We start from the raw sequence: 14,177 nt of genomic DNA, 5'->3' as shown, positions 1-14,177 counted from the left end.
GAATCCCCTTTTTGATTGGTTGGTCTGGCCACATGATCGCTTGCAAACCACTTGCGTCCCTAAGACACGTGGGCCTTTACGCGTAAGTACGCACAGAGGCCCAGGACCGCAAGTGTACTAACCTCTCGGACCATCAGACGGGAAGCCTCCGATCATAAATTCAGGCCCAATATTAAGGAGTTTATTTTACATGATATGGTATAATTTGCTGATGACACCAAGAGAGATCGATAATACAGATTTAGGCCAATTAACCCAATCGGCTAAACAATGATTTTTAATATAGATAAATGCAATGTAAAGAACAGGAGACAGAAAATATGTACATACAATGAAGGATGCCCATTAACAAAGATGAAAAGGGGGAAGGGATTGGACTTTTGCTGTCCACTTACTAAAAGTCAACAAGACTAATGAACTGCTAAGATACAGAAGAACATTTCATTATGAGTTGAAACAAGTTATTCTATTGTTGAGCCACATTTGGAATACTGTACGCAGTTTTGACAACCTGCCATCAAAAGGACATTGATATGCTGCACAGATCTGAGGGAGGAGCAACAAGGATACAAGGACCATGAGGCTTTTAAGTTACGTGGAGAGCTTTACACAACGGAACTCATTTCACTCAAGAAAAGAAAATCAAAATCGTCTGGTTCCAGGTTTTTAAATGCTGTGAGCCAAAGGCAACGTATATGTAAAGTCTATTTAACTTTAACTGTGAGTGCAAGGTCAGAGAACAGAAGAATAAGTGTGCATTTTGGCTGCTGCTCCAGATCCAAGCCTATTACTTCTATTTCCCTTTCCCTTTCTATTGTCTTTATCTCTTGAGGGCCCTTCTGCCCTGTCTCATCCCCTTCCTGTTACTAAGTAATGCCTTCTTTCATTTCTTCCCTCTTCGACATTTTGCCCCTCCAAATCCCCACCCAAACCCTTCCTGCGCTCCAGCTGCCATCCCAGGCTTGCAGGCTTGATCTCCCCTAATCTTGGGCAAGGCCACAATTTCCCTCTGTGCATCTCTCGGCATTTTTGAAAGGGCTCATCAAGGCACACACTGCTGCCTCCTTAGGAGCAGCAACCCCAACTGCCCCATTCTTGATGATATTCCCGCCTAGTCCAACTGCTGTTGGCGAATCTCACTAACCTCCTTTCTGTTTCACTTAACCCACCCGGCACTTCCCACCCCCTTGGACTCTGCCAGTGGATTAACAATCACCACCCCTCTCGCCTTTGTCTCCTGCCATAAACTGCGTTCCCTTGATACCAATTCCATTCCTCTCTGCAACCACTGGTTCAGGCTGAACCAGACTGGTCACAAGCCCACCATCTGATTTGACCCCGAGCAGAGCATCTGACCCCATCACAAAGATTGCCTCTTCCATCACTGTAATATTGTCCGACCCAGCCCCTGCCTCAGCTTAGCTGTTGCTGAAACCGTCTTCCATGCTTTTGTTAGCTCCAGACTTGACTATTCCAATGCTCTCCTGGCAAGCTCCCATCTTGTACCTTCCATGAATTTGTGCTCTTCCGAAACTCTGCAACACATATCTGAACCTGCACCAAGTTACACCCATCCATCACCCCTGTGCTCTTGGACCTACATTGGGAAAGTGGAGTTGATGTAGAAGTTCAGCTATGATTTTATTGAATTGCTTGATGGGCTCATTGGCCAAGTCCAGCTCCTATTTCTTATGTTTCTTATTGGCTCCCAGTTCACTAACGCCTCAAAATAAAATTTTTCATCCTCGTGTTCAAATCCCTCCATGATCTTTGCTATCCCTGTAACCTCATTCAGACTTACAAGCCTGTGAGAATTCTGCATCTCTCGAACTCTGGCATCTTACGCACCCCTGCTTCCCTCATCCCACCATTGACAACTAGGTCAGGAATTCCCTCCATAAATGTTTCTGCCTGTCCACCACTCTCTCTTCCTTTAAGATCCTACTTAAAACCTACTCCTTTGACCAAGCTTTTAGTTACCCCTCATAATATCTCCTCCATTGGTTCGATGTCAACGTTTGTCTGATTAGGCTCATGTGTAATTATCCTACATTAAAGGTACTGTATAAATGCAAGTTGTTGTTGTAATAAGTCTCAAGCAAGACTAAAAAGGAGAACCAATTTTCCACTGACAGAGAATAGTAAACATGGGGGAAAAACTCACAGCAGTTAATGTAGCACTGATTAGCTCCTTCAAGAAAATAATTACATTAAGGATTGACGGTTACAGGGATGTATGGACAAAGGTAATAAAACATTCCATATAGCACAATGGTTTGTGAGTTGCTGGGTTTGTGGGGGGTGGGGGGGGGGGCTTGTGGGGGGAGGAGGAAATTTTGTCTATGAACAGCATTAGGACAAAGATGGATAAATATTGTGGCGTTTTGGACGATTACCTCTGGCGATCGGGCAGCATTTATGAACAACTTTCCCTCAAGCGATTAAAAGGGTTTGGTAGAACATAAGAATTAGGAGCAGGAGTAGGCCATTCGGCCCCTCGAGCCTGCTCCGTCATTCAACAAGATCATGGCTGATCTACGACTTCAACACCACTTTCCTGCACTATCCCCATATCCCTTGATTCCCTTAATATTCAAAACTCTATCAATCTCGGTCCTGAATATACTCAACGACTGAACATCCATAGCTCTGGGGTAGAGAATTCCAAAGTTTTAGCACCCTCTGAGTGAAGTAATTTCTCCTCATCTCAGTCCTAAATGATCAACTCCTTATTCGGAGACTGTGACCCCTGGTTCTAGACGCCCCAGCCAGGGGGAACCATCCTCCCTGCATCGACCCGGTCAAGCCTTGAAAGAATTTTGTATGTTTCAATGAGATCACCTCTCATTGTTCTAAACTCTAGAGAATATAGGCCTAGTCTACTCAATCTATCCTCATGGGACAATCCTATATAATAGGTAGAGTCCACAATAAGCACGCATTGTGTATCAGCCATGGTTGGATGAGATGAGGATAATGAAAGAAGAGTCCTGCCCAGAACGCTCATGTGCCCATCTCAGCAGCTGCTCCAAGCAACATTCGCAAAATCCTTTGAGAAGATCACCTCCTCAACCCTCTGGAACAACTGGAGAAACTAGAGAGAGATTAGCCTCAAATCACCAAAACAAAAGAGGGCACTTTGAATGCAGAAAGGTCTTTCAGAGTGCAAACGGTTAATCTGCATTGATGCCCTGAACAGCTGCTGGGTGGGTTTGCAAGTCTCAAAGGATAATTTTTAAAAAAAACATGTATATTTAAATCTGTTGTGGGTGTAGCATCACATTGCCGATGCTACAGCTGTGGACAGGAACATCTTTAAATATAATTACAGTAAAGGGTTTAAGGAGTCACAGAGCATAATCCATTACCAGTAATATTGCACTAAAAATCGGATTTAAAAAGAAATCTCAATTTCTTACCCCGCGCCCTTGCATGCTAATTTTGGGTGAAGACCAGAAGATGGGAGTCGCATGAGGGGCGACTCACCAGTGACACGCTCATTAGCATGTTCACTTAGCTGACATTTGCACTTGTTCCTATAATCATTTCACCTAATCCCTGTTGAGTCCCTCTCATCATCCGGAAGATCACTGGTTAGCTGCCTCATTCACATATGGCGTGCATATAATTATACTCATTCCATTTTGCAGTCCATAAATATGACTACTTTCTGGCCCTCTGCCACCAATTTCATCTGCACTAAATAAGCCAGAATGTCGCAGAAAAAGGCGGGGGGATGGAGGGAGTCAGAATTTAGATTTCAAGTAGCATCAGTAGGCTGGGGGAAAAAACAAGCACGGTATTTCCACTGATAGACATTTTCAAACAATTATTTTGTCCTTAAGATTGAATAAATAATAAGGCAATAACAGTAAGAAATTATTTTTTTAAATAGTTATTTTTTTCTTTTCCCTTGCTACTTTGACCAGTTATCTGGTCTGGGTTTCAGATTTCTCTATAACCACTGTCAGCCATCAGTGTTACTCCATGACCAGTCAACTGGAAGCCAGAGGCGGAGGGAAGGTAGCTTAAATGTACATTTGTGACAACCAACACCAGTTCTCTCCCCCCGCCCCACTCCCACAGATGAAATGTCCCACTGTGGCAAGACTCGCCATCTAGCAGTTTGACCAAGAGCTCTCTAAAATCAGTGATGTGTGGGTTCGGTTGTTCCTATTTCAGTCAGTGAATAAGGACACACAAGTAATAATGTTGGACAAACTCCTTTTCAGAGGGTCTCACAGTCAGAAATGGAGTTTCCGACTGATAACACTACATGCAGCAGGAATGACAATCTCTGGCATATTCATGAAAGGTTCACCAAAAAAAACTTAACAAATACCATGAAGTACCTGAAAGTATTCAGAAATCAATATGAATGCAAATAAAATATTGAGTTCTTGGCATCAATCGAGTTGTGTGTGAGAGATAGAAGAAATGAACAGTAGATATCGCCCAAGGTCATTGGCACAGGATTGCACTCGTTAACTACCTGCCTTATGTCAGTTGTAACACCGAGTGTCAAGAAGAGGGAAGGGCAAAATGAAGGAGGGTGAAGACACCAAAAGTAACTGATTTAGAAGTCCCATTAAAAAGGGCCAATTCAGTCTGAATTCACCCAATTCATTTCACAGACTGTACTTTGCAACTATTAAATCTACTGAATGCTCAAGTAGGAAGTGACCATATTTGTCTTTCTAAATTACCTTTCCTTTATTCCCTTCCTCTCCTGAAAGTGACATTTCATTGCGAACTGGATTCCACAAGCGCCAGCCGTTGGGTGCCAGTCGAGACAATGAATGTTGGGGGCATCACAGTCAAGGCTGATCCTATCCTCACCTGGCAGTCACCTCTTACTGTAAGGGGATCACTGGACAGCGATCAGCATTGAGATCCTGGCTGACTTTAACCTCAGCCGAGCCCAACTCTAGCTCAGCTGAATGCAGCTAACTCAATACAGGCCAGGGATCAGGCCTGGGATTTTCCTGGTCATGTTAAGCTCAGCTCAAAAGAATGCGGTGCATTTGTCGTCCCTCAGGCTGGAGTTAACCATTTTCACAGAAAATCAAAGCTATTTCAGTGTAGGCAGAGGCCACTATGGCCTCATTTTAAACATATCCTGCACAAGTTTTTTTCACATTAATGACTAGGTTAACACATGCTCAGTCACATTTTTAAATACTTAACACTATTTCTATATTATGAAAGTGATCATTGAATATCACCTGTTGAACACGATGGGACCCAGGACTACTTTCAAACGGCCAACCTTCCGCAGTGAATGGCATACTCTGGCCGCATCACATGAAATGATATAAATACAAGGTAAAAATACAGAGACTTTATCAAACGTTCACAAATACAATATTCACGTGTAACTGTTAAATATGAAGAAAACAGCAGAGTGCCCTGACTTGGAGCATGTGTTCAGCTGAGTAATGGATATATTCAATGGGTGAAAGCTGGAGATTCTTTCTATCCATAAACACAGGGAAGTAATACTTACACCAATTTATTTCTTCTCTGTGAAAACTGGCATTCAAATTCTTGTCCAATTTAATACTGAAGGTTTTTTGTTGTTGCTGTAATTAGGCATTTCCTCGCACAAATTACTCGCGGTAAAGCCTGTGCCTCTCGATCTACACGGGTTTAGAAAATTGCTTTTGTCCACTACAACTAAGGCAACTGTAGGTGTTAGAAAGATGCTGATATCTCATGAGATCTTTTCCTAGTGATTTAATGTAAGTTTTTGCAGTGTTATCTCAATGGGGAATCTGGTTTCATGGCCGAAGGTTTTCCCCAAAATGGGATCTGACTGCACTCCACTGAAGTTAATTCTAATTTTGTTACGTATGGGAGCAAATGCAAGGACTGTGGTTTGACTGTTCATATTACCCTCACTTTTAACCCTTTTTTGCCTATTCAAAACTTGTTTTTAAATTTAAAAACCTGCCTCGGACAAAAACTAGTCCATTTGCTGCCCACCTGACAGAGTTGCCTCCTTGGAAGTAGTGATTAGGATTTGGGAATCAAGGGGTTAAAAGCACTTTCGGCCTCCTCCTCTCAGTATGGAAATAATCGGAGAAATAGTACAACAGTGCCTGCTATTCACTCTCTCTCTCGATAGAGATAGAGATATATTTTTTAAAAATCTATTATTAATTAATTTTGATCTCTCCAACTTCCCACCTCACAGTGCTCCCTTCAAGTGGTTAGAGTGGGACAGGCTTGACCTCTCATTTACAGGAATTCTGACGGTTATATTCTTGGGGGTACGATGTGCCTTCCAGGTCATTTTCCTGCTTCATTCCATTACCACGAGGGAGTCCATTCAGTGATTTGATGGAAAACCGGTAAAAAACCATGTGGTACCAGTGCTTGAAATTTGCAAATCGGCTTAATTTCAGGGGGAATTATTTCTACCCACGATATGTGCGTATTGCACGAGTCTGGTGACAAAAAAAAAGGTATTGTGAAATTAGTAACTAAGTTTATGCAGTGTGCATGGTTACAAACTGCAGCCGTGTTCCCCAAGTTCACAGGTACCTTCATTCTACTCATGACCGAGTAGAAAATACCGGTGCCCTGCCTTTAACCCAGCCTCCGCAATGGGGCGGAGGTCACCAGTCAGCACAGTAACCAAGTGTCCTTTTCAGTCATGATTGTGAGGCCAGCTGATAACTTTGTTCACAGCAGGGAAAGGAGAGCACTGTCACTGTGAAACTCACTGTTCAGTGAAGTTACCAGCACCGGTGAGGGGAGAGGGGCAGAGACAGATTGTAACAGCTGAGACCTAATTTGGCACAACCGAGGGCCTGGGACCGAAGCATGCAAAATACCGTGTGCACATTTTAATCCCAGGTACTACTAAATATACCTTAAGGAAATATTCCCGTTTTAACCGCATCAGTTAACGGGATTCCAATTCGAACAGATGGGTGGGCGATGCCTTGATCACTGCAGACCTGTGCTATTTGATATGGACAATACCTGGAGGCAAATTATAAGGCTGTAATCACATCTGTGGGTCTGAATACTAACATTATAAAGTTCATCATCTGAGTCTCAAAATGAGATTACAGGCGTTTTAAAACAATAATGACTCAGGCCTCGAGATATGCAACATAAAGTTCACGGGGCGGGGTAGTGTGATTTGGTTTTAAATGTTTTTGTGCTCTGTGCTGATGGAGAGTACCAGTGCGGTGTTGTTGTGTGAGAACATCATGTTAAAAGTCTATCAAATGATAATCAGCAGGCTGACTGGAAATGAGAAGGTCAGGATGGATTAGAATGTTTGAATCACAAATAGTAAAATGACTGGTTCTGAATGTACTCCAGAAAAGGCTTTCCGTCCAAGGTAACACCTTTATTTTAGAGGCTGTATGGTGTAGGTTTTAGGGCACTGGGGATCTAAAACATATAAATGTCACAGTGCTGGAGGTTGGTCAGCAGAAGCTGCAGAGATCCAACCTCAGTCTCAACTGATGCTCTCACTCCAGCTTTCCCTAGAGATCCTCCTGTTTCAGGTTACTCTGGTGGCAGAGAAGGGGGTAGGTAGTGAGAGAGCAAGGGAGAGGGAGGGTGAGAAAAAGAAAGACAGACAGACATAGAAAGAGAGAAAGACATACACAGAACAACAACAACTTGTATTTATATAGCACCTTTAACGTAGTGAAACGTCCCAAGGCGCTTCACAGGAATATTATGAGATAAAAATTTGATACCGAGCTGCATAAGTAGAAATTAGCACAGGTGAATAAAGCTTGGTCAAAAAGGTAGGTTTTAAGGTGCGACTTGAAGGAGGAAAGAGAGGTAGAGAGGCGGAGAGGTTTAGGCAGGGAGTTCCAGAGCTTGGGGCACAGGCAACAGAAGGCACGGCCACCAATGGTTGAGCGATTATAATCAGGAATGCATAAGAGGACAGAATTAGAGGAGCACAAATATCTCGGGGGGGATTGTGGGGCTGGAAGAGATTACAGCGATATGGAGGGGCGAGGCCATGGAGGGATTTGAAAATAAGGATGAGAATTTTGAAATCGAGGTAAGCCAATGTAGGTCAGCGAGCACAGGGGTGATGGTTGAGCGGGACTTGGTGCGAGACAGACAGGGAGAAAGATGGAGAGGGGAGGGGGATAGAGTGAGAGGGAGAGAGAGGGAGAAAAAGAGACAGACAGACTTACAAAGAGAGTCTCTCACACACACACACACACAGAAAGATGGAGAAAGGAAGAACGAGGTGGGACAGAGAGACAGACAGACATATGAAGAGAGAGAGACACACACAGACAGAAATAAAGATACACACAGACAGAAAAAGATGGACCGAGAGGGACAAGGAGAGGCGAGGTGGATAGTAGAGAGGGGGCAGCAAAGAAGTGGTCAGCACAGACTGGGGAAGCAGAGGGCAGAGAGAATGGGCAGAGGGACAAAAGACAGAATTAATGTTGCAATCATCTCCTTTCAAACAAAATAATAGAATGAACATGAGTGGAACAAATAACAAACTAAGAGGCATATCTAGTTCTCTAATGCCTCTCAGGTGAATTGCAGTCCCTTAGTGTTGGTTTAAGCAGGTTGGGTTTTAAAATGATCAGCAATTATAGCATGACATCATATCAGCCGCCAACGGTCTAGTGTAGGAAGTCAATCAAACTAAAGAAGTCATCAATGCTGCTTGAACTATTTTTATTTTGTCTCCTTTTTAAAAATTAAAACACTAAGATTTATACTGAATGGGATACTGCACATTTTCAACATGAAAAATAATAGATGGAAATTTGCCAGGAGACTTGAGTGCTTTTAAACAGTAGACATTTTCCTGATTTTCTTTAGCAGTTGATTTTCGACAGTTGTGAACCACAGTCCTGCAGCACCTTGACCTGAATTTAACGATGTAATATGGAGGGAAATTTAGCTCACTTTAAACTATTTTACTGATCTGCTGAGCTAACTTGAATGTAATGGGCAATCTAAAAATTCTGTAACCAACACTGCAAGGCTCTCATTTTAAGTTACAATCCAACAAAATAGTTTAAACTCTCATTGTAAGATCTCTGTTGCTGGAGTTCTAAGTCAATACCTACAGGTAGGACTGGAAACAGGGACCTTCTCTTTAACTCTTTGAGGACTGCAGTAGCATTTCTGCACCAACGTAAACAAGTAAGAGGAAAAAAACTCAAGATTGCAATGTCTTGGTTTACCTTGGAGTAAATAAACATTCTACAGTTGCGAACATTTTCCAATTCACGGCATTAGAAATTTACAGAATTTTTTTTGGGGGGGGGTAAGATGCTGTGAAACACAAAAGCTAATTGGATTTTGTAAGCTGCAAAGGATACTCAGTACTCAAAGGGTTAAAATTCGCAGAGAAGATGCAGTCATCTGTAGAAGTACAACATTTCAACCAAGAGAATTCGTTAACAGTTAAAACAAAACAGTACGGCAAGCTATCAGTCTTTAATTTCTGATTTCGCTTTGCAGGAACTACAGGTGTTCATAATTAAAACTGATAGAAGACAGACTAACACCCTGTTTTCAAGCAGGATTAACTCTTAGCAGGCTGCAAGTTTACTTGTTCAGTCAGGATCAGGTTCTCTGGCAGCTGGTGAGTTTATCCGTCCATCAGTAGCCTGCCCCGTTTTGACATGGTTATGTCAATATTCAAAATCCTCTGGCTTTTGATTGGTTAAACTTGCCTTGAGAACTTTTTCTAGCTGATTAAATCCCAACTTTTTTCTGCAAGTTGGTCCCACCTCCAAATGGAGAGAAGACGCGAATAGGATTTAAAAGTTTTTAAAACAATAAAGAAAGGTTAAAATGAAGACTAGATAAAGTTAAAGTAACACTGGGAGTCAGAAAGGTAGGGAAATATAGTCATGCTCAAACTGTACAGTGCTCTGATCAGACCACACCTTGAGTATCATGCCCAAAGTTCTGGCCAATGACACAAAGTGAAGACAATGAAACATTAGAGGCAGCTCAGAGAAGAGTTACAAGGTTGATCCCCAGTATGAGGACTGAGGAATGAGGAAAGACTTGAGAAACTTGGGCTGTACAACCTCAGAAAGGAGTGATGGTGAGACAATATTACTAAGGTGTATGCAATATTAAACTTGTGGAAAAGTTGGATCCATTAAATTACTTTAAACTAAATTGTGAAAATGGAGCCAAACAGTTCCAAACTTGTAAAAGGCCAATTTAGGACTGATGTCAGGAAGTCTGTCTTTACACAGAGAGTAATCAATAAATGGAATGTACTTTCCAGGCAAAGCAGTATAGGCAAACACACAAGAATCACTTAAGAAACAATTGGACACAACAATGTGAGGGACTGTAGAGTGTTTCTGGATGGATGAACTAAGATGAGATAAACAGCCTTCCTCATCCATATTGATTTGGTGAAAGCAAAAATAAAATGCTTCTTTATTTTTATTTAAAATTGTGTTGAAAGTTACTACCTGACATGTGAGTAGCCTTATTACTATAATATTTGGGTGTATTTCAGCATCCCAGTGTGTGACCTTAAAGCTCAAGAACCTCATCAGGCCAGGAAAGAGCAATATTTCCCTGGACCCGTTAGTTGTTCAAGAGTGATGAATGATTTGAACATTATCTTGTTTTAAGAACATCAACTCACCTCCAAACACTCCATTGTATTTTTTTTTTAAATAAAGTTTTGTTTTAAAAAAAAGCTATTCACAGATTTAAGCTTTCAGCAGAAGACCCATTTCCAAGGAAACTATTTATTATTTGGAACATGTGGATGGTAACATCAACCGACTCTAGTCTAATCGGACAAATATTTGAGTAGGTGGCTGAGGTTTTCCCGTTCATTGGTTTTATGGACTCTCCATATCAACATTACTTTGGACTAAAACCTCTTCTGAAAGCTCATGTTATTTGCATCACAGCGCCAAGCAGTCAATATCCAATTAAAAGACACCGCATTAATCCATATGGAAGATTAAACTGGGAAAACGATACCATAACTCTTCCTTCACTAAATGGGCTATACTATACTAAAGCCTTGCTCATTCTGATGTAGCAAAACATCAGGGTTAAAAATGGGTTTATCATGCATTGTTAACCCTTTGGGGACGAAGGGAGCACATAGCTCTCCGACTCAAAAATCACAAAAATTTAGGCACTATATTAAACTACAGGCTACACCAGGAACTGAAGCTGTAAGGAATTTACTCTGTTGGTTCATTACAGTTTTTTAAAAAACTGTCCTGAAAGTTGTGAAATGGTCTTGTCTCATTTCTTTTTCAATTCATGAAAAGCCTTTTCAAAGGAACGCAGTTTAAAGTTCTGTAGTTGAAGGCTGCTTTCGGTCACAAAGCAATCAGCAACACACACACACAAACTTGAAAATCATGGGAAGACCAAGCAACTGAATGGAATAAGTTAAGCAATTATGATTTCAGCAGTTTCTTTTTAAAATCCAAGCAATTTCGGCCAATGAAGGATATGGGTTGGGGTACAGGGGTGGGGGATATTTCCTCCGTGTACTAGAACAGGTTTCTGATTTTGCTACCCCTAGGTCTGTATTGGATAAGTTATCGAAGACAAGAGACTGAAAACTGACATGGTCAGGCAGGGTTCAATCTTCATTCCATTTGCTGCATTTTGTTCATTTGCCACCAACAGTAGAAGTGTCTGTGTGAAATACACACTTGTGCCCATGTATTACGGTTTGACGTTTCAACTTCCGTCAATGCACCAATGCACCGGTAAATTCGTATAACTCCTGTCTATTGAATTCCAGGAGACTGTTCAATCAGCTGAAAAAGTGCTGGTGTGGATACTTAACTTCTAACAGATTTAGTGAGGTGAACATTGGCTGATATGTTTTCCTTTTCCATAATTTCTAAATCATTTAAAAAAAAATTATATTTTAGCTGACAAAACACCCAAGTCTAGTTGTAATAGCACTGCACTTCCACAGTGAGCTTGATATACGTGCAGCCTGAGACTATTCATCCAGTAGTAAGTGGGATATTGGTTAAGATTCCCCTGGCATATTCTGCATGGGCAGAAGATGAAGAGATTCAGATTTTAGTCAGTAGGCTGTGGAGAATGTCTGCTAGGCCTTGAATGAGAAAGAACCTGAAACCTGGCCTGCCGGGAAAATACTGTTCTCAAGTACAAATAAACTAACTGACTGTAGGTGTGATGGGGGGAGAGAGGGAGAGAGGGAGAGCGGGAGAGGGAGGACAAGAGAGAGGCCGAGCCTGCTGAGTGATGGGGAAATAATAGCACGGGGAGAGAAGCTAGCAGTGATCACTCTAGCTTATCGAAACCAAAACGTGTCCCAGCATTTCCATAAGAATTAAATGGCAGTGCATGCCAGTCTAGTGGGGATTTATTTTTTAAACTTGTCGAAAAATAAGACAAGACAGCAGATGCTAGAGTTATTTTAATTAATTAAAATCATGTGACTAATTGGCCTCTGCTGGGTTTCTGTGGTAACTGCTTCCTTAACACTAATGGGCAATTGTGTTAAATGTAGTTCGGAGGTTGTACATACATTACCACAGCTGTGCTCCAAACAGCGACAGCAGCACCCAGGCTGCACCTGTCCCCGTTACTTATGGCTACCTACAGGACGGCAAAGTGAGGAAGCTTAAGACCCCGACTACAAGGGGAGTCTTCAAAATCTTAAAACATCCACCACCCATCCTCCGGGAGGGCTAAAGGCCACTTCATCTCATTTTCTTTTCTGCCAATGTCAGCATTAAACAAATTGACCACAAAATTCGCATCAGTCAACACAAATTTAGCAGCTTCAATATTCTCAGTAACTTGATCCCAGGCTTTGTTTGTTAAATGCCACAACTACGTTCAGTGTTGATGCTTACACGGACTTGGAGAAGAATGTTTTGATTATTCTCCATTTAAACAAGACTGAGCGTTACAACTCACAGTGAAAACAAACCATTCGCAGATGCTTTTCTCTTTCTTTGTATTTATCCTCTTACTTCCCACTGACATCAACGGTCCCTGATCCATTTTGCTCCACTGACTAATATTGCCAGTGGGAACATTCAATGACACAAAAATCCACTGTAGTATTGTTTCAGAACTGTATATTTAAAAAGCTGTATTATTTGTAGTGGGGCTGCTTTACTTGTATCTGCATGGAGGGAGGAGGGGGGGGGGGGAGTGAGGAGGGGGAGGGGGGAGGGGAAGAGGTGTAAGCAAACATGGAAACAGAGGTTGTAATGCAGCAAAGAATCATAGGAAGTTATTTGACTCATGCACCGTCTAATCACACTTTCCTGCTATTTCCCCACACCCTTTAGCATTTCTTCCTTTTCAAGCAACTATCTAATTCCCTTCTGCACTAATTAATATATCGGACAGTGCTATTACTGCCATAACATCCAATGTACTGCAAGTACCCATGGTTTGTATGCTGACCAGCTGTTAAAATCTATACATTTCAGCCCCTAGGTTTGCAGGTTGCAAGAAGCTGCATTGGGGCATTTTACTGCATTTTAAAATAATTGTAGCAGATGCACTGATGTTCCTATTTAATGCTAGTTGCTTCTTGATACCAAGTTCAATATGCTTTACTTAATGTAAAGCCCAGACAGAAAACCCTTGAACAGAGAAAAATGACATTTCTGAGCTGATCAGTGGGGGCTTAACACTTGAACTTATAGAATCATAGAATGATACAGCACAGAAGGAGGCCATTTGGCCCATCGTGCCTGTGTTAGCTATTAGTCCCATTGCACCTGCCCATTTCCTCATAGCCCTCAACTCAGACAATCATCCCAATGAAAGCTCACAACTTGTCAAACTAACAACAGTGGGAGAAGCAGAAAAACCGCTAGCCATGTCATTTTTTTTTTTAAAGTACGTCATTGCTATGGATGCTATGTAAACGAGCAGCAGCTCTGGCTGCACAGCCCACACAGCCTGGCCTGCTCTCAGACCTTGGCTCCTCTGTTAGAATGTGAATATCGTCATTCAGTTTAAACATACAGGAATCAGACATGAGCTTTGCACGGTGCTGGAGAGGAGGGACCTTTCCCAGATCTTCCCTAGTGCCTACTGTGGTAAATATCTTTGTAAAATATGCAATCAAACAATGTTTCAAAAAAAACCAAAGAGGAGTGCAAATTAGAATCTTAAAAATCCAACTTAAACAAAGTTGGGTGGCTTAACAG

The 14,177-nt window shown here is 41.8% G+C and overlaps 1 protein-coding gene across 6 annotated transcripts in view; it reads right to left on the bottom strand.

The window, feature by feature from the left end:
• sobpa (sine oculis binding protein homolog (Drosophila) a) overlaps positions 1-14,177 on the bottom strand; it is a 426,066-nt gene that overhangs the window by 144,733 nt on the left and 267,156 nt on the right. For all 6 annotated transcript variants that reach the window (XM_070885635.1, XM_070885634.1, XM_070885638.1 and 3 more), the window contains exon 5: positions 5,226-5,291. In XM_070885635.1, coding sequence (XP_070741736.1) covers positions 5,226-5,291 — 66 coding nt within the window. The remainder of the gene's footprint in view (positions 1-5,225; positions 5,292-14,177) is intronic.

Source organism: Pristiophorus japonicus, chromosome 7 (genome assembly GCF_044704955.1).
Source record: "Pristiophorus japonicus isolate sPriJap1 chromosome 7, sPriJap1.hap1, whole genome shotgun sequence".
NCBI classification, from domain to species: Eukaryota; Metazoa; Chordata; class Chondrichthyes; family Pristiophoridae; genus Pristiophorus; species Pristiophorus japonicus.
This window is presented reverse-complemented; position numbering and strand designations above follow the sequence as displayed.